The following is a 22,222-nucleotide window of genomic DNA, read 5'->3' as shown; positions in this document are numbered from 1 at the left end:
TATACTTTATTATAGCCACAAACATTTTCAAATATCAAAATAAGAATTTTTTTAATTTCAGCTCAATCATAGAAATAATCTCTGCACATGTAACTGTGGTATCGTATGGTCAGAATATGCGGATTATACATATTTGTTTATAAAACCTTGTAATCGGTTTTCCAGAATACAGTGAATATCCCTCGCATCTTCTTCCATTGAGTTAGCACTGATGAAAAAAATCTGCAGAAATCCTTCTCGCCGCATTTGGTCGAGTCAGCAAGCTGTTAATGGAAAAATGGAATGGAGGCCAGCTCGATATAAATTAGATTGTCTTCCTGATTTAAAACAGAGCAACAGCTCAGTGTGTGTGATGCATTTTAAAAGAGTTGTCGAGCAGCAGCAGACAGAAGAGAGAAAGTATTAGCTCGCCAATTCTCTTTCCCCATGACTGCTCCAGAGCGAATGAACACGGAGTGATCATCCTTACGCCGACTTCTCTGCAGAAATCAAAGTCAGTCACATTATAGCTTAATCAGGTGGTGTTGATGGTGGCCAACTGTTTATCAAAGAAACCCGCACATTGATCAGATCACAAAAGACGGAGAAATAAATCACTCGTCAGGTTGTAAAACAGACTAATGGTTTTGGTAAATGGTTTTGTATTTACATAGCACTTTTCTAGTATTGATGACCACTCAAAGCGCTTTACAGTACAGTTCTACATTCACCCATTCACACACACATTCATACAGTGTATCTAATCACAGCACTTAGTTATTCTATGGGGGGCCATTCAGGGTTCAGCATCTTGCCCAAGGACACTTCGGCATGCAAATGGGTCAGACTGGGGATCGAACTGCCAACCTTCAGATTGGAGGACGACCACTCTACCCCTCAGCCACAGCCGCCCGAATAAGATGTACAACCCAAGTTACACGGTCAGAAGCAGGCAGGATTTACCTGTTGGGGGCCCTGAAAGAAAGGAGTTGTGCTGATTGTGGATCGTGATGGCAGTTTATCATGAATTATTATCACAACTAGATTGCTTAGATATAAAATATGCCAACTCATGCTTGCCAATAACTCTTCATTACAATTGTCGTAGCTGCTCACTTCATCCTTGTCAAACATTTTATTTTTCCCCTTAAATAATGATACAACTCTCCATTTATGTTAGACACAGCTTTTCTCATCAGTGTTGTAAATATTGTTGTTTTGCTGACATCTATCACACTTCTGCTCATCCTGGGAGAGAGATCTCTCACCTGCTGTGTTTTTTTTGGAGGTTTTTCCTCACTCTATCTAAGAAATCTCCGATATCTAAGAAAAGAGGATGTCGCACCTTGTTAAGCCCTAGGAGGTTAATTGTGTATGAGCTATATAAATACAATTTGAGTGATTGACTAGCCTTGGGGTGCCAGGGCGCCTGGGAGCCAGCGATCCCATTGCCTAGTAGTAAAAGCCTCGGTTCAGAGAGAGTGATTAACACTATACCATTATAGTAGCATGACCCACCGTACTCTGCCTCAATTTGGCTAGTCCTCATTGTCTTTGTTGGTTGGGGTTGGTATGAGGAGTGTTGAGTCAGAGTTGGGCAGGTCATGCCTGTGTTTGCCTCCTGGGAAAGTAACATCACCTTACCTTTAACTGACCTCCTGATTAATTGAACACATTAAAAAACACAACTAAATACGGCCTGTAATGAAATTCAAACATGATATAAACTACCCAAAACATTTTTTTTTATCAGAAAGGACCTAAGCTATGGAATAAGGAATAGCTGACTCAAAATGTAATAATGTAGTTGTGTCACCCTTTAGTCTGTGGGCAGGTGTTGATGCAAAATCTACCTCTGAAGCAGAAACTAAGTAGCAATGGCCCAAAACTACTGGCCCATCTTTGGGTGCACAAAATATCCAAGAGCAGTCTGACATGTTTATGACACATGGTATTTATACTTTGCTGAACTTCCTGCTTTAAAAAAAGTATCCTGACTTCCCCAGTCACCACTACTACACTTTCCTATAGTCCTTTTTCCCACTATTCATATTATAACTATTTCTGAATCTTCATAAACTCTTGCACAGACCCTGATGCAATCGTGTCTGATTTTGCGGACCACAAAATGAAAGGCATCCAGGAGGAGGAGCTGGGTATGCAGATACATATCTGCTGTATTACAGGCTACTGTAAAAAAAATGCTTTTCTGTTTCATGTGCCGTTCTATGTGAATGTAATCTAAATTTATCATTTTCATCATGCTGCACTTTGAAACTTTACTGAGAAACTGCCCTTTTCAGCCTTTCATACAAAAATACTTAAACTTATTGTGGTTAACCCTAACCCTAACCCTGGGAACAGAACAAGACAGATGTTATGGAGGTCAGGTAGCATCTCGTGGTTTACATGTACTGATGGGAAATTACACAAAAACATGAATATAACACCTTTTACTAAACCATGCTGATAAGTTACAAGAAATTAGTAAAAAAAATAATCACTTATACTTCAATCCCTAATCATTACTTCTATTTTACATGAACTGTAAAATAGCATAATTATTCTTATTTATGTATTTAAATAAGTAGATTAAATAAATAGAGTAGCATTCATTGTTGGTTGGCAACCTACATGGGATTGGTTGTCAGAAATTTAAAAAACATGAAAAACTATGAGCCAGACTTGGCTAAAAAGCTCAAAAGAATCGTAGGGTACACTGGTAGGGTCAGATGAAAGTTTTAAAATGCTTATTTCTTCACACAAAATAAGCAACATAATATGCAAACATTAGTTTGATCAGACTTTTATTGTGTCCATGGGAAATCTCTTTGGGGAATATTAGTAAATATTTGAAAAATAAATATCGTGAAAACCAATTCAAGAACGGGTGACCTGCTCTGAAGGATTCTTCTGTGCCGACACAGCTGTGATAGGACATGAGGAGGGAAAACGCACAAGAGATGTTAGCAGTTACATCAAGGGGTAACGTAATGTGTTTAAGAAAATTCTCTAGCCTTTCACAATGTACTGTACATATAGCTCTATAAGAATATGTGAGCAGCCTTTTCTGTACAAGCTTTATCATTTTAGAACTAGTTTGCATTCACAAAAAAAACAAAAATACCATTATCTCATTTACACATTTTTAAAACAGCACAGTATTCTCACCAGTGACACTTCAGTGTTGAATTACTCATACATCATTTCATATAAACTCCTACATTTCTCTAGTAACCACTATCATCTCTAGTGGGATTATGTCATTAGATTGTATAAAAATATAATAAATATAATTAGCCAGAAATACATTTTTGAAAGCCAGTAGCATACATCTATTATCTTGGTTTGGATTGCTTTGCTCTGCTGTATTTATTTGGATTGTAGTTACAGTTATGAAAACAGTAGACACTAAAATAAATCTCAGGCTTGTGAAATGGGTAAATGCTTTTGAAAGACACACCAAATACAAGCAACAACCATGATTGACTGCTCTGCTTCTTTCTACTGCAGAGTTTTTACAACAAATTCTGCAACAACATGATTCTGCTAAATCAGGTATAGGGCATTTTTTCAGTTATCCTGAGGCCGGGTTAAAAATGGAGAATAAAATAAACTTGCGCTATAGCTCATATAATGTAGAAACAATCACCTCGACCTTGATTGAGACAGAGATCCTATAAAACAAAGTACACTGCAAATGTTTTAAAGGGCCACTCCAGCATTTAGTGTTGTATTGTCGGAAGATTGGGGGACTTTTAAGAGTGAATCAAAAACAATTGCAGCAGCAGCAGAAGTGGTAGCACCACTAGAGCCTACATTTCCGATGATGCAACCACTGGCATCTTTTTGCTGGTAAATTCCACCTCTCCACTAGTTACCTCTGCCAGGGTAACTGGGAACACTGGTTGTGTGTTTTTCTGTTTATTTGTTTATTTGTAAGCAAGGTTACACAAAAACAACTGAACACATTTCAAGGAAACCTAATGATTTGGAATCGCTCAGGGAAGAACGACATTTTGGTGTGGTTTTTCAAAATTTCCCCAGATTCTTAAGGGAATGATTCATGAATCTTGATTAAAATGAATAACTGCAGTATGGTTGTCTACCTTGTCCAACCAGTGCAGTATCTGTCTGCATAACATTTTTTCCTGAATCATATGAGGTCACAATTTACTTTGACCACTGAAATATGATCAGTTTATCTTTTTACTCTTCCAATCAAAAACGGATCAATAATCAAAGAAAAAGAGGCCAAAAACATGATACTGAGGTAATTGTGAACTTTGACCTCGAAAATCGAATCAGTTAATCAGTGAGTCAAGTAAACATGTGTGCCAAATTTGATAGCATTCCCTTGAGATGTTCCTGAGATATATGTTACTGAGTCACAGTCACCTTTGACCACCAAAGTCTAATCAGGTTTTTCATGAGTCCAAGTGGATTGTGCCAGATGTAATAAAATTCCTTACAGGCCGTCGTGATATATCAAATTCCAAGTAACATGAGGCCACTCTGACCTTGAACTTTGACCCCCAGGCACCAAAATGTGTTAATCTTTAAGTCCAAGTGAATGTTTGTAACTAATTTGAAGACATTCCTTCAAGCTGATCTTAAGATATCACGTTCAAGAATAACATAAGCATATACTTTCTGAGACCACCCTGTAAGTGACCTAACAAAATCCAATCAGTTAATCCTGGAGTTCAAGTGAATGTTTTTAGTGAATTAGAACAAATACCTTCAAGGCGTTCTTGAAAAGTTTACACAAGAATGAAATGGACGGACGGACAACCCAAAACCTTAATGCCTCAAGACACGTGGAGCCATAATAATCAGACACATTTAGGGAACTGATTTCAATGAGTGTGTGAAATTTTAAGCAGCTTGATTGAACTCAAGGGGATTGTTGGGCCTTGGAGGAGATATTTGTTTTACTGAGTTCCTCCTTGTTTCTGTTTGTACATTTGATCTACAAACCCAAACTGAGATTATCTTTGAAGAAACACTCTCCAGAGCAGCAGAAGACATTATCCAACTGTTTTCATGGTTCTACAGGGAACTTCACACAAATATCCTGTATGTTGTTCTAAATCAGTTGAATACCCCTCTAACTGAACACTGCAGACACCCAATATCTGCCCCAATAACAGTCAGTCACCAATCATTGTTGGACTGAAATCTGCAAATCAAGTAAAAATACTAAACCTGCATGATTATAAATTACAGATTTATAACAATGTTTTGCTGTTTTAACAGATTGTGCATATGCTGATATTCCGTATATTGTTTTGTGTTATTTTGATTTGATTAATTGAACATTTCTTAGTCTGATGATCTGATTTGTTTTATGTGGCCTCTCCTGGTATGAGTTTAAAAGGTGTCTGTACCATCTTTGTCTTAATGAATCTGAAACTGTTGCAAATGAAGTCTGGTGAAAAATGAAGGTAAGATTTACTGCAGTGCATTTAACTTATATTACAGCAGTGTACTTCAGTTGTAACTTGTTGAACTTGGCTACAACTAAACCTGAACTTAGGAGTTTAAGACATTTGTATCATGACCATGATGGAGACATCTCCGTACAGTACCACTTGCCCCTGGCCATGAATATAAATCTATGGCTTCCTGGTTTGTTCATACTCTACAAACCTGAATAAGGACCAGTCCTCCGGCCTCTGTTTATCACACTGTGAACACACCTCATTGATAAAAACAGGTTATTCCAACATGATCAGCAATTCCTGTGCAGCGCATCTGCAGCTCACTGCTTTGCTGTGGAGTATCGTCCCTCATCAGCTCCCCACAGAGAGCAGGATAATGAGGCTAATTCCAACAGAATGTCCATTGATCTTTGTTGAGTAGGGGTGTGAATGAGGTTTCATTTGACAACCCGGTCTATTAGAAGTTACACGTTCTAATCCAGGTAATGACTGAATGAACCAAGGGCTACATTTATTAACAGCAGCAGTCATTAAGAGGTGGTCAGGGTAGACAGCAACTGTGAAACACACAACTATTACACCAGACCAAATATAAATATGAGTAGGGCTACGTTGTAGCACTAACGGGCCCGAGCACACACAGTTTGAAGCCTGTTGCAGTCGGTGGAGAGAGCGATTGATGCACCAATTGCATGCGTTTTGTGCACTACGCCAAGGATAAACGCTTCACTTCCTGCGTCCGTCACGCATTGTCGATCCTTGCCTGCTAATTGCTCATTAAGGTCCACCCTATCAATTGCACATCCCACTGTGAAAATTGTATGTAAATTGAATGATAGTTGTAAAACAAAACTTATTTCCTGTTGCCAGTAGGTGGCGCCATAATCATTATTACATGCAGACTAATAGATCTGTTCAAGTACGGGCTCTGATGTATCATGAGCAATTTTTTGTCAATTGGACAATGTTAAAACAACTTAATTTTTACACTGATCAGTAGGTGGCGCTATGACCCAGCACTAATATTGATATATGGAGCTGATCAGGTCAGGATTGTGATCGTAGGTCAGTAGTTCGGAGCCAGTTGGATAATGCAGAGTGGATTTACAAAGTACTTCCTGTTTCATGTCGAATCAATAGGTGGCGCTATGACACTGAGGAAATATTAACACATAGAGCTGCTCAGGCTTGGACTCTGATCAGGAGACAGAATTTTGGTGGTGATACGATAATACATACTGGAGTTATGACAACATCCTCTCCTTTGGCGAAGGTAGATCCTTCACCTCAATGTTTACACTGTATGAGGAAATGTCCCAATTCTGACCATGATCCAATTACTTTACTGAGCTCTTTTGAGCTGTACATTGTTTAGCAGCCAGGAGCAGTTCATCAAAGTATAAAACATGTCACTTCCTGTAGCCAGCAGGGGGGGCTTTGACGACGAGCCAATATTTACACATGGATCTGATCATAAGAATTTGAGCATGTCTAGGTCCTGAAAAGGCCCAGAAGGGCCCTCCACTGTTCGGTGCTCGGGCCCTAAATATAAATTATCAGGTTGTAAATATATGGTTTTCTATTTTAAACCAGACAAGGATCTTAACTCACATCAGCCAAGCGAGTCTAAACAGAATCGTAAAATAGATTAAAAAAAGTTATATTGTACTTTAAAATATGTTATTCAAGCAGAAAACAAATATATTTGTCTGATATGTTCAAGGTAATTGCAACTTTTCCAAACACATAAATGATTAATATATCCTCATTATATTGATAGAGAATGTAATCCAGTCACAATTACATTTTTCCATACAACATATTTGCATTTTAGTTGTAGATAAATCATTTTGAGGAGACAGGGTTGTTTAAGAACATGACACATCCTACACTTCAAGCTAAAAGAAAACAAAATTGATGTAAATAATTATCTAAAATAATGTTAAATGCTCTTCTACTCTAAACTATTTCATTATATAAAAAGTTATACAGAGTCATCTCATCAAGACCTAATCTACATTATTGTCATACCATTAATGTTCGTAAAATCGCTGCTTAATGCATTTGGCAATGCTGCTGAACAGATGTTGAACAATATACATATTGAAAGTTAATATGATGTGTTTAAGTTATATACAGTATATCTTTGTATGTAATGACTAGTCGATTCAAGGATTAAAGGCGTTAGTTCAGTGAATCCATTTGGTAAATTCGTTTTCCAAGGCTGAACGATGCAGCATAAAGTGAGCTCATCAGCGTCTAACCAGTATCTGACAAGAGCTTCATGAAACTGCCAGCAGTGACAGAGAGGCGTGGACATTATGAAGTCTGATTCGGTCAGTAACTAAGCAACTACAGACAGTCGGCACACTTTGATCTGGGTAGCGGATGTTTTAAGTGTTCATTGGTCAATCGTCAGGCCACACTAGCAGGTAAAGCTGCTCACCTCCCACAGTCACAGCTGAATTGTTGGTTGGTGTGTTTAGGTATAAGCAAGATTATACAAAAACTACTAGACAGATCACCTTGAAACTAGGTGATAGGATGTGGTATGAGTCAGGAAAGAACCCATTCAATTTGTGGTGCAGATCGGGAGCAGGGGGCAGATCCAGGGTTTCTTTTTCACTTTCTTTAACATTGCGCGTGTGTGTGATGAGTGTGAACAATTTGGTGCAGATCCCCCAAAAAATGTGGATCTAGTGAATTTAAAAGTAGTTTCTTGAGGGGACTGCTGGGACTTTGTGGAGGATTGCTCATAATCTGGTAGTATTATTAATAGTACATGCAACAGGTCCAGAGCAACCCTGTTCCCTATAATTATTTTGCATAACAAAGTATATCACACATAAAATTACAGGAGTGTAGACGGGAATCTCAGTAATTTTTCTTTTTACCACAACCATCTTCAGATGATTCAGCTGTCATTAAGAAATGTCTGTTAAGTTAAGCCTGCCAGTGGCAGTTTCTATGGCTGCTTTCGGACATGCACTGATCTCTTCCGCATTTTCTCCGGAGGAGGTGTCCAAGTGAGAGACTCCGGAGTTTCTGCAGACTTTTTCACCTGGCCCCTTGTTATAAAGTCTGCAGAAAGTCAATATTACACAGCAGGAGATCCTCCGCAGGATTTGCCACAAGCGAGCGTGTGTGTTTGTGTGTGTGGGGGGAATCTCCCGCTGCTTGGTGCATATGTGAAAGACAAACTGCGGATAAAATTCCAGACCCAAAAATGGCTTATGAGACTGGGTTCCAAAGAATAAGGAGTCGTGAGGTTGTAAACAAGGCAACAGTTTAGCTTGATTATCTACAGATTATTCGGATTTGGCTGTAAACGTAAAACAGTCACTAATAATTTGTTACTGGAAAAAAGTTGTGGACGTGAATATAGCTGGCATGTATAGTAGATAAAGTAGGATTAACGTTTAATTCGGGGGGGGGGTGGGGTCTCTTAACTTTTGGAGACATTTGGGAAAATTATTTCACTTTCATTGTCTTTGTTTTCTTTGCCAAATAGATTTACTTAACTATGGAGGGTGTTTGTTCACAATCTGATTGTCTGATAGTGGTTGCTTGTACAATCCTGTTTCAATGCAATGTGGGAATATTACCAGAGGTGACAGCGGGGCTTGTACCGTATTAACATTGAGTGTTCGTCTGTGTGATCAGGACAACATTTGATCAGACTGCTGTTATGGGATGATACTGAAGTGGCAGTTTTAAGAACTTAGGCAGGTATCTGTGTCTTTGTTTTTCTGTGGACAATTTTGTCAACACAACCAGTCACAAACATTTGTGAGTTCAAATTGAAGGCCTAGCTCAAAGGTGGTACAAGCCCTGTATATTCATGTAATAATATATCAATGTATTAATGTTAGAAGGTCCCCACATTGACAGCGCAGCTGCTGTCACTGAGAATCTAAAGCTCTCTTGTTTCTTTTCTATTTGTGAATGCGTTGACTTTTGATTTCACCTCCAGGTTAAGTAGTAGTTCATCTGGCTACACCGCTTGTTTTAAACCTGCCTGGTTTTGTTTCAGCGTGTCACTTAATGTTTAAATATCAATGTTTAACTTGGAACTACAATGTTATATTTATGTAAACAACAGAGTCAAGAATCTTGCTGTAATTAACAAATAATCCTTTCAGAGTTCTTAGCTGCCTCCACAGCAGCTCTGCCTCCAGAGATAAGGTATGAAGAATCAAAAATACCAACTTACGACTAATTTACTGGCTAAATGTGTTTGGCTGTTTTAAATATTATTTGTTATGGCAAGCCACCTATGAATACTAAGTGTCCTCCTCAGGACACATACAATAACATTCAAGATTTGAATGCTTATGACCCAGTTATGACATTTATGTTAAATACTAGTATAATGTCTTTTTCTGAATTTAAATTGTGCAAATCTCTTTTGAGTGCAATCAGCAGCATACCCGACACACCTTTCCCTGAAATTAAAGGGCCATGGGTGCAGGACAACATCATGTGGAGTTCATGTGTCTCCCTCAAAGTGGTAAAACAGTGTCTTCTTAAATCAAGATGCATAAAGTGCAAAGTCTTCATATTAGAGTCCCGGCTCAACCACCAGGAAGTCAATGTGATCCATGTCTTTGGTCTTGAAGGCCTCTGCGATGATGCGGGCAGCCTCTTTGTGCTCCCGACCTCTCAGGGATATTCCGTTGACCTCCAGGATCACCTGACCCACCTTCAGCTGGTCGCAGGTATGAGCGGAGCCTCCTTTCTGTCAGCGGAGACATGGAGACAATGAAGGAGAGAAGGTAGATAATAATGTAATTTTTTACTATAGGCTTGAAGATTTTCCATGGATTTTAAAACAACTCATTTGAATATTTACTTCGGTTGTAAGTAACATCGAATTGTTCAGTCCCTTCCCTGGTGTTTATAATATTTGTATATTTAAAGGTCCAGTGTGTTGCATTTAGTGACACCTAGTGGTGAAGTTGCAAATTGCAGCTGAATACCAGCAGTTGTCACAATATAGTTTGTCCAGTTTGGACGAAAACTGGAACAAACATGTCAGCCTCAGTAGAGGACAAAGTTCAAATTTATTCTAAAACATCTTGCATATAGTTCAAGAGACCACAGCAGCTCAAAAGATCCTGTTAGGTCTGTATTAATGTAATAATCTAAATTGAGGTCAGACTTCATTTAAGACATCTGCTGTTTTTCTCCTCATAGCCTGTGAAGTTCAGCATTGATTGCACTCAATCAAATTCCTAAATTCACAGTGATACCCACCTCAGCAATTATGGTGCTTTCAATGGAAAATGGTGCAACTCCATCAAACTTCTCAGTGTCACTTTTTCTCACCGACCAATCAATATCAAGAAGGAGGCAGGATGTACAATATCAACATCATTAATGATGGGAGAGGAGAACATGGGCATGTTCCAACTTAAAAAAAATACAGTTTGCTCCATTTAAGTACTTTAGATAAATGTAGAAAGCCATCTAGTTTAACCTTTGAACTGCCTTCATATTTGATATCAGTAAGATAGGTCAGCTGTGAAGAAAATAAAAGATGTGATTTTATGACTGAGATGAATAATATCTCTGTTTGCATGTGTGAACAGTGTTAAATGGTCTTTACCGCTGTGCACACAGTATCACAACAATTTGCTTTTTTTCTAGGCAGCCTAACAGAGCCACAGGGTATATGTGTTTAGCCATTCAAAGATCCTTCTTCTTCTCAAGACAATCACAACAGTTGTCATGAACATGCACTATTCTGAACATGTTCATTTGCTGTGACATTTATTACAAAGTAGCTGCTGTAAACATGACTGCAGGGCCAACAGGCCATTAGTAAAGTCTTTCAATTCTGCTGACTGGTTGAGAAAAACTGAGGAGGTAATGAATTAAGTCTTTACCCAGAGTTTACCCAGAGTTTTTCTGTTTAACAACAGCATCAAGTAGATGTAGGTCGTGTGATTTGTTTACAGCCCCCAAAACCATCATCTTATCACCGCAATCTCTCTTGACATATTTGTTGGTGTCTTCTATGTGTTTAATGCTGTTTTTTTCACCTAGAGTTTTTTTTATTTTTGTGTCCGTCACATTTTAGTAGAATCATCAAACTCCCCACACGCTTGCAGTGAATCCAGTGGGAGATCCCCAGCGGTGTCCACACATCAACCTCTCCTGGATTTTGATGGACTTTATACTAGGAGGTCAGCGATTACACATCCTCTCGAGAATATACGGAGGAACAGCGGAGGTCCAGTGCATGTCTGAAACACTTTGGACACACTCTTAGCTTCTTCTGTAATCGTTGCTAATATGGCTTTGAGCAAGGCATCAAGCCGCTTCCACTTATTAAACCTAGTTGTTAAGAGTACAATGATGAGGTTATATTAAGTGGCCCTTTGTTAGGGTTTTAGAAAATATAATCAGGCATAATTTTGGATCATCCGTGTGGATCATAGGGTCAACAAAATCAATACACACATAAATGATCTCCTCCTGGTCAGATACATCTTTCACTTTGGAAAAAAATGCTTTGGCATAATTTTTGGGACCCCACAAATCTACAAGGATGGAGTTATTCATTAGAGGTAATAATTGAAAAAAATCCTCAAAATGATGCCTGAATGTACCGTTCTAAAGTTAGGGTCGTATAGTATCCAGGAGGAGACCATCTATGTGTGTATTGATTTAGGTGACTCTACTCTGTACAGCAGCTATGCTATTGAATATTTTAGCTGTATGTGTTTTCGGTGTTGCACTTTGTAGACCAACGTTTTTTCTTCCTGCTCGTTTTGATGAAAATCAAGCTTTAGCCTGTTGTGAACATTACTCTGAGGTAAGTTTCTTTTATTAGTTATTGATCCGTAAAGTCCAAATCAGTGAATATCTTTATTACATCACCGCAGTCGACCAACTCCTGTACTGTCATTTTAACACATAGCAATCAAAAATGCTCTGTCTGACTAAATGGTCTGACAGATATGATATTTGCATGCAATACTTTCTGGTGCACAAGAGAAAAATTGTTGCAGAAACATTATTCTATTGGGTAGCTCCATACTGTCATGATCCCAAAATATGTAGAATAATAATCTCAATAATAAGAGTGGCTGTCTGAGTCACTGTATACATAATAACTCATCTGAAATGAATTCAGCCTGTCTGTCAACACAGCAGGCTTTAAAGAAAGATTTAATCACACACTTTCAATCTGTTTTATACCAACAGGAATCCAAGAGAGTGTGTGCAGCCAATCAGAAGAGGCCAACATTAGCATTATTAGATTACATTCCCCTGATATGATAGGAATATAATTGGCTTGTATTCATGTACAACGTCACACTGATTAGAGGGGACACTGTGTTTGACGAGCTGATCAGTGACTGTGAAGGACATCAGCGTACTGACATTCACTGTCATCCACTGTGCTGAGATTCACAGACACGGCTCAAAGCAGTCCTTGTTATGGAAATCACTGCACAGTCACGAAAACCCCTCAAGGATGGGGGTAGTTCTGACCAAGACTCTGATGTTCATGCTGATGTTATCCCCTCTCCCCCTCAGCCCATATAAACCACATATGTTACGGGAATTTACTGCTTTGCTCTCTTTGTACTTGTTGGACTGAACAAAATGTGAAAGGTGCCAAATTAGAAATATCATCAGGAAGATTTGTCTTTGCAAATTGCTTTAGAGTGCTGTCTGGGCAAAAGGCTAATCATCAGATGTTGGAGGAAGACAGAGTTTCTATTAAAGCAGAAAGGGGAACGTTAATGCATTTTCTGCATAATCCTCAATTCAAGTCACACACAGTAATTTTAAAAGAAAATTATTATTTGCATACGGGCAAAACAATAGCTTCAAACCAAACATCAGCAAAACACTTTTGTATTGTTGTCTCACCTGAATGGTGACTATACGTGGCAAAGGTTGGCGTGTATTGGCTCCCCCCTCAATAGCGATGCCAAGGGTGTTGCTATTTTTCACCACTCGCACAAGGGTAGCGGTGGCTGCTGGGAGCGGTGAGCCAGTCAGCTGGGACACAAGGTGAAGAGGTGTCAGATCGAGAGCTTTATTTTATCTTTGCAATACAACCCAACCCGAAATACCTTCTGTGTCAAAAAAAGGATGTTAATGGTTTGTATATATAAAGCACTTTCTACCAATCAGAGCGCTTTACAGTACAGTAAGAAGAAGGGCTCTCTGAGAATTCCTACCTCTGCACAGGCTAAAGTACGGTGGCCCTGAGAGCTCAACGAACAGCAACTTAAGAAAACACATGCAAGTTAAGAAAACACATGCAAGTTGACAAAACACAAGCAAAGTAAGAAAACATCTTCATTAAGTTCACAACACAACATAACACATTACAGAAACGCACAGCAAATAGACAAAAGCGCTGCAGATAGTCAACTTGCATGTGTTTTCTTAACTTGCAAGTGTTTTCTGAAGTTGCTGTTAGTTGAGCTCTCAGAGATACCGTACTAAAGGCTTGTTAAAGAAAGTGACAAAAATTCCTGTATCTGCCTGTTTATCCAGATTTGCTACAAAATGCAATAGGCTATTTTTCGTTTCTGCCCAAATATTCCACATCATTTCATGGAAATCAAACATGCAAGCCCACTTCACACAGCTCACTGTATATCCGAGTACTAAAAACTGGTCAACTGGTTGGTTGAGTTTCTTGAAGATGTCGTTGATATTGTCTGAGAGGCTGGACCCACCTGGTTTCACTGGGAGTCTTTTTTAGGTCTTTGAACCACCTGCCCCCTCATGTGTCATAAGGTGTGAATCGCAATGAAACTCTGTGGGGATGGAAGTCAGGACTGTGTTGCATGTGGCTGATAGGGAGTGTCATAAACCTCCTCCTCTGTTCAGAGATGGCTTCACTCCTCTTTCAAACCATTTGTCTCCCCTGGCCAAAATGTGGACATTGTTGTCTTCATATGAATGTCCCTTGTCCTTTAGATGTGGGTAGACTGACCGGAGGAGCTGGCTCTCCTTTGCTGTGCCATCAGTTTATGAAGGGGTTGTTACGTTTCCCCAATGTACAGGTCCGTGCATTCCTCACTACATTGAACTGCATATACTGCGTTGCTCTGCTTCTGTCTGGGTGTTTTGTCCTTGGGATAAACCAGGTTCTGCCTCAGGTTCTGCCTCAGTGTTGTAGGCTTGAAATGTGCAGTATGTGAAGATCAGGTGACCAGAAGGATCAGAAACACTGTGGGGACATCTGCTTGGGAGGTGGGAGATGACTGTTGCATTGGAGAGAGAGAATTACTGAAGCTTAATGGAGGCTGTAGAGTCTGGCGGTTTGGTGGGAAAGTTAAAGTACACGTAAAATATTTTTTTAAAGATGGCTTCTGTAACTTTAGGCCTCTATCACCCTGATGTATATTCTAGTGTTAAACTTCATGATATGTTTAGTTTTAATTAGCTATTTGTTAGAAAATATAAGACTCTGGCTCTAAACTACATCAAAAGCATAAGATGGCAGCCTATATGTCCGGGATATTTAAAGTTTATTTTCTTACAGTGGGAGGAAGTGGAAATGCATTGTCCATTTTTATATACAGTCTATGCCTGTGTCATATGAGGTAGTATGATCTGCTGCAGGATTAATCACATTGCTTTTGTGTGTCTGCTATATGTTAGTGGTATTTGCTTACTTAAAGGTTCAGTGTGAACTATTTAGTGACATGTAGTGGTGAAGTTGCATGTTGCAGCTGAAGACCCCTCAACTCACCCTCCCCTTCCAAACTTGAATGAGAACCTGTGGTAGCCTTTAGTTGTCATAAAAACTAAAAAGGTGTTTAGTTTGTCCAGTCTGGGCTACTGTTAAAAACATGGCGGGCTCCGTAGAGAGGACTCACTACCAACGTGAATATACACAATTTAAATATATTGGGCCCATTCTAGGGTAAAGAAAAAAACAATTTGTACAATTGAGATGATTAAATACTAGTGAAATCATCACTAAGATTATTTTATATTTAATTTCTTCAAATAGATCCCTTTCACCCAAATCTTACACACTGAACCTTTAATTTCAGTAACAGAAGAAGTTGAAGTTGAAATCACAGTAAATATGTGGGTTTTACACAGAAGGTCACAGTGAGACGGGAAAATCGGAATGATCGAACGACTTGCTGAAGTGGTGCTCTCACTTGTCTCGTGGCCCCTGGAGGTGGTACATGGGCCCCTGGCTGTTCCAGATGGTTTTTCTGGTTCTTGCTGGGTCGAGGGCTTCCATCTTTACTGAGACCTCCTGCTTCAGCAATATCCACCCCGCTGTCCTCACTCAGAGTCTGGCCACTGTCTGATAGCTGGGACAGAGTCGCCCCTGGATCCGACACCATAATGTTAGTATGCAAACAGGCATTACTGTCTTCATTAATCTCATCACAATTCTATAATATATTTATTTATTCAACATGTTAACCTCTTATCTTATCAGTATAGGCTACTCTGTTGATTTTGAAAAAATACATTTCTAACTAGTATATAATTCAAATATTGTATATAATCGATGTTGTACAATATAGCCACAGACTGCTTGATTTGTGAATCATCTTCGCACAAATATTTGCAGGGTTCTTTTATAAGGTTTGTAATATTGTAATGCACATATTGTAGTATATTGGTGTATTACGTCGGCTTTTAAATGGTCTTTAATTTCTTTGTTTGTTTTTGCTTATTTCATTCAAAATGTATTTGTCTTAATCTTAATGTTGATTTTATCTTAAAGGGTTTATGAAACTCAATGCATCAATATTGAAGGTGATGAATATAGGTTACTTAAAAAAACACATTAGTTCATTCACTACCAATAACTATTAGCAGCAAAGTATACTTAAAGTATAAAACTTAAAAAAATTTGTTCTGTACAGTCCCTGCTATATTATTATATTACTCGACCATTACGGTCATTATCATGTATTAACATTTCATTAGTATTTTAAATTGTAATTTGTTGAGGCTTAACAATTGAGGATTTTAATGCATCATCATTTAGCAACTGTTGGGTTTCACTACAATATTGTAAGTTCTCAATCTTACTATATGAGTGTGAAGATATAATATGCTGTGCTTGTTACAATTAAATATAGTTATAATTTGAGATTTTACACCAGATATAAATGACTCAGATGCTGACAGACAAGTCCTCAGATGTATGACAAAATACAGTATCTCCATATCACTAACATATGGAGCTGTACCCAATATTTGGGGGTAATATTTGTATTTCTGCACTTGAAGACGACACAGTGACACTTGCGTACCTCTTTGCTGTGGTCTGCAGTCTGCAGACAGCCGGTTTGTGTCTGTAACGATGACTTTATGAGTGAGGGCAGGTGAACAGTGCAGGTCTGGACTACAGGGAGGAGGAGCAGGTGTGATGAGAGAAGGGCAGGGGGAGGGACACGGCGATGGATGGGGCGACAGATGAGGAGATGGCATGGGAGAGGCTGCTTTTGAAGAAGAAGCCGACTTTGAAAAGATGCAGGACTTCTCGTAGGAGCTGGATCTGGAGGGGAACTTGACAGATCCCTGTGGTTTAGAGCCGGAGGAGCCCTGGTGGTTGAGGAAGCCTGGGCAGGTGTGGTGTCCAGAACTAGGCCTATTGTGTTGGACAGGATGTTGGTGGAAGTGATGAGCGAAGTGCGGGTGGTTGAGGTGTTCTGAGTCAGAGAGCTGGAAGAAAGTCTGGCAGGTATGATGGAGGGCATTGAGAGAGGTGTGGTGGCTGGCTCCTGTGCCTATGTGGTCTGCCAAGGTTGGGGAGGACTGGTGGGTGGTGGGGAGGGATTTGAGGGACTTATGGAGGCAGCCCTGCAACTGGGTGGGGCCAGAGAAGAGCAGGCTGGAGCCAGGCTGCATCAGCCGGGCCGAAGGCTTCCGGCCAAGATCCATCGCCCTAGGGGACCTGCTCTGGGCCTGAAGAGGAGCAACTCGGAAGGGTGAGGGAGATCGACTTGTAACCTGCACCTCATCCTGTCAGTGAAAGTAGGAAGACAGAACTCATGAATCAAACAGGATTGGTGGAGCTCCTCTCACTGATAAGTATCAAATGAAAAAAAAAACTTTTAATTGTAATCCTTAGGATTCACAGACATTGAGTATTCTTATTGAAACGCTAACCATGGTTATGTTTAAAAATAATATTAATGCTTTGACATGTGGCTGGAATAACTTTGTTTAACTTTCTCAAGCCTCAAATAGTCCCTGCTGCTCAGAGCTTTCATTTTTGAGGGTGAGCTGCTCCCTCTGATGAGCACTTATAGTTTAGAACCCTTTAATGGCCAACTCGCAGCTATAATTTCTTAAATGCAATTTTCTAGTGTTGTGCGCACCACAAAAAAAAGATTCTGCTTCGGATTACTTCTTAATGAGTTGAGTGATACAGAAAATCAACACGGAAAATGCATGATGTAGTATTTGTGTGTAGCAGTATATTTTGTTAAGATAGGCATGTCACAATTATTCAACCCCTATATAATATTGTTGTTTTTAAAGCTGTCTGACAGTTTTTTTGTCCTAAATTTGAGTTGAAACATTATTAAGCCTTTGGGAAATCTATACTGATCCTTCATTTGCTTCAGCTGTGATGCATATATAAACCCCACCCATGAAGGTATTCAAGGTGAGTTGCAATCATGGGAAAGACAAAGAGGCTTCCACAAAAGCTGAGAGAGGAGATTATTTCATCACCCCTGAAAGGCCTTGGGTAGAAGAAGATTTCCCCAAAAAATGATATTCCAAGATACACAATTGGGAACATTATAAGGAAGTTTAAAACTGATGGAGCAGCTTCAAACCTGCCTGGCCATGGAAGAAAGCCCAGCATTTCATCAAGGACCCTCAGCAACTTAGTCAGAACAACTCAGATAAACCCCTGTGTGACTGCAAGACACCTACAGGATGACCTGATGAAGGCTGGTACAAGTGCTTCAGTGGCAACTATAAGATGTGCACTGAATAAAAAAGGACTTCATGGCCGGCTTCAAGACACACTCAGCTCTTGACCAAGAGGAACATCAAAAGTCGACTAGAATATGCCAGGAGGAATTTGGATAAGACTACTGAGTTTTGGGTGACAGTTCTATGGACTGATGAAACCAAACTGGAACTGTTTGGACAAATTAAACCTTGGTGATCATTGGACTTTCCAGCAAGACAATGATCCAAAGCAAAACCTCCAAGTCCACCAAAGCTTGGTTGAGAAAAAGATCCTGGAAAGTCCGGGAATGGCTTTCACAGTCACCAGATTCAAATTTGAGTGAAAATCTTTGGTGGGATTTAAAGAAGGCAGTTGCAGCATGGAAGCCATCAAACATCACTGATATAGAGGCTTTTGCACTTGAAAAATGGGCAAAGATTCCAATCGAGAGGTGTAGGAAGCTTGTCCGCACTTACCGAAAACATTTTTTAGAAGTTATAAAAGCTAGAGGATGCGCCACAAAGTACTGAAGCTGGGGGGTTGAATAATACTGCACATGCACATGTGTTGAAAGAGTTACATTTTTCATTTGAACTTCAAAGTTAACTCAACTTCTGTTGTCAAAATAACTAAAATACGCATCAATAAATATCCTTTGTTGTTTGATGATTTTTTTTTGTCATTTATTGTCATTATCTGTCATCCACATCGCTATAATGTCTATTGAGGTGAGGGGGTTGAATATTTCTGATTGCAACTGTATATGAAAGATAGAATTTAATCACTATTGTTTTCACTAACCCTGTGTACACTGAGGAAATAGGTGAGACCCTGACTCTTGAACAGCAGTGGGGCTCACACACAGGAGACGCCCCAGAGACATGCAGCTCACGCAGAAAGTTTGAACGCTCTAACTTGACAACATGGGCTTCGAAATGGAAAGCAAGACATTTCATTATGCCCAGTTGCTACTCACTGCAGTGTTCTCAGGCGCCCAGGATTCGGAAGCAAATTCTCCAAATCCACAAGCCAGATTTCAGGGTAATCTGTTGTGGATATTTAAGGTCACCCTCTGACCTTTCATTTAGCAATATCATCATCTGTACACTCTATATTTATGCCTCTATATACTACATATAAGATTGCAATGAAAGTTAACCGACTGTAGTCCTCCTCCAATGAACTCTATGAGTTTTGAGCTCCATGAGCCTTTATCCCCTGCCTTCCTCTGGCTAAAAGGAGTCACAAATGCTAATGAGAGATTTAATGAATTCATGGTCAGCTTGCCGTGAAATGTGCTTAGCAGAGCCATGCTCCCAAGGGAACAACGTCTTGATTTGAATGACTTTCTTGGTGTTACCCTCAGGGTTGGCTTTACAACTTCACCCCAGTGCAGTGTTAATAAACCCGACACTGTCCTGCTGTAGATGTAATGATCATTACTGTTTGAATGGGACTCCTATTGGGGCTAACAACTCTAAGCCTTGTTATATTAATTGAATTTGTCCTCTGGAAATACTGTAACTCTGTGGTCTGTAAAAAATTGACAAACACGGAAGATCATTCACACACAATCCATTTTTATAGCAGATAAACCCCAAAATGAGACCAGGCCATTGTGTTCTCCTCTCGCCATCAACAGAGCCATAAGCCTGCAGAAACAGTGTGAAGCGTTGTGGTACTATAAGGCTCAATCTCAAATAAAAACTTTGTATGATTTACTTTAGCCTACTTCATGAAGATGCCAGATGGATGTGATTTGCCCAGTGGGACAATATAATGAGCGCAAGAAAGTTTAGACGGTTAGAGCAAAGGGATTTTACCAGTAACAGCTGAATCATTAGAGGCCGTTTGAGGCTTGAGGGTCTATATTGTTTCAATGCTGCAGAGGATTGTTGTTCTGCCTCTGGGCTGGCATCAACTGTTGCTGCTGCACCCATCTGCACTGCAGTGTCTGCCAAGTCTGTTCAGCAACTGGAATGGGCTCGTCTTTGGAGGAGGCCTTTCATGTATTCTGACAACATTTACATGTCAGAGTTCACCCGCTGAATTTGAGAAACAACTCGGGAAATTTAGTCATTTTTAAATCTCATAGAGAATCTCTAAAGGAGTTCTCCTTTTCTGTTTTTTCCCCCTGTCATGTTCAACATCACAAACACAGAAAACAAAGGGTCTTTCTCATTTAGAAGTTTTTTGACCTGTTGAAAAGGGGCTTTAGAGAAACTAAGTCAATCAGTGTAGTTTGGACGTAATCTTAATTCAGCCATCTGTCGAATGCAGAAGCTTACATTTTACTCCTGCAATGCCCCCAAAAACAAAACCCCAGACATTTTTTTATGCTTTTAAGTGGGCTCTGTAGTCATCCTGCAGACTAAAGGCGCTTCTCTGCTAACAGCCCTCTATCGCCGCACAAGCTGTGTAGAAATTGTGTAAATCTTGTTGTCATCATTATTTTGTAACAAGTAATCGTCAACAAAGGAAACATAGTTGCGTTTCCCTTCCTCAGTGCTTCGGACCAAGGAGACACGTGGACATGTCACAGCAGGAAAAGCACAGTTGTAAATAATAATTTGATTGATGACTTAATTGTAAGTGCTTGAGTTTCAGGGTCCTGGTTTTTCTGCTTCACTGAGACATTTATTTTATCAGTATCACTAATGACATGTCAAAATGTCTGCTGTGAAAAGGCCTGTGAAATTGAATGGGATGTGGACATATTTTGAATTTGACAGAAAATTAAATTGCCAATGAAATATAGAAAAAAAGAATTTTGTATTAGGACTTGGTTGATCATTTCTAAACAATCAAAATGGAACAGTCTCTTCCATGATACTTTTTCATAATGGCCTCTTTCATTTTTACACCTGCAAGCCAATGATGAAAAGCAATTGGTAAGATGAAACACAGTTTGGGTGAGGTTAATAGAAACTTTGTTTAAATTAAAACTCAACTTTATTACATTATTAATGCCTACTCACCAGGTTCATTTGTAAATGGCAAAAACTGTACTGTAAAGTGCATTGAGTCATCATCAAGACTACAAAAGCGCTATATATAGATACAGACAATTTACCATTGTTTTTATATTTCATCTATTTAGTCAGTGATATATTATACGTTTTAAAGCTTGTGTATAAGGGCTTTACTGTAGCTCAGCATGTACTTTCTAAATACCCCCAACCCCTTTTCTTGGACTGCTCCACTATCTCTAGCTATGTTAATTACAGTTATTGGCTATTCTTAATGACTGTCTTGCCGCCAGCCTTCATGGAACTATCTTTGTAATGAGAAAATGGTGTGTCAACACAGTGTTGCCATGATGAAACTAAGTGGCTATCAATCAAATGCAATTAGCTTTTAATTGGGGGTTGTAATTTAAACAACCACAATAATGATTTGCAGCATGGGCAATTTCACAGACACGTGCTGCGCTGTGGCAAACACTGACATCAGCCCTCTTTTAGTAACAGCATCAAACAGACAGCAATGACAAGACAAATGCACTAGAAGCTCCTGAAGGCACAAAGAGTTTGGTCAGGCAGTAGGCCAGAACTCTGGAGCAGAGGGACACCATCCACACTTTGTTCAAGCTGAAAAAAAGAGGGTTGTCAGATCAAGTTGCTCCGTTGCTTCTCTATAGGGCCCAGACTGCTGGAGAAAGTGGGTCGGCAGGAGATTGACTCCTGTCAGATTCAAGTCTCTGAGGACTGACAGGGACCACAGTAAGCATTGATACTCGTTGACCTGCCACAAACCGTACTGCTCTGTGTCAGATTCGACCAAATGGTTTTTGTTTTCACTATCGTATAAAGACCAGGGGAGATGAGGTAAATTAACCGACAACTACAACAAGCAGGTTCCACTCCAGTGCACC

The 22,222-nt window shown here is 39.5% G+C and overlaps 1 protein-coding gene across 1 annotated transcript in view; it reads right to left on the bottom strand.

Annotated features, from left to right (window-relative positions):
- Window positions 1–2,769: 2,769 nt before the first annotated feature.
- LOC128439046 (whirlin) overlaps window positions 2,770–22,222 on the bottom strand; it is a 123,932-nt gene continuing 104,479 nt past the window's right edge. Inside the window, exons 8-11 of the mRNA XM_053421866.1 lie at window positions 16,691–17,402; window positions 15,575–15,750; window positions 13,311–13,442; window positions 2,770–10,161 (exon numbers count right to left, since the gene is read on the bottom strand). Coding sequence (XP_053277841.1) covers window positions 9,985–10,161; window positions 13,311–13,442; window positions 15,575–15,750; window positions 16,691–17,402 — 1,197 coding nt within the window. The 3' untranslated portion in view covers window positions 2,770–9,984. The remainder of the gene's footprint in view (window positions 10,162–13,310; window positions 13,443–15,574; window positions 15,751–16,690; window positions 17,403–22,222) is intronic.

This window comes from Pleuronectes platessa, chromosome 4 (genome assembly GCF_947347685.1).
Source record: "Pleuronectes platessa chromosome 4, fPlePla1.1, whole genome shotgun sequence".
Taxonomy (NCBI): domain Eukaryota; kingdom Metazoa; phylum Chordata; class Actinopteri; order Pleuronectiformes; family Pleuronectidae; genus Pleuronectes; species Pleuronectes platessa.
Note: the sequence above shows the minus strand (reverse complement) of the source record. Positions and strands in the feature narration are given on the sequence as shown.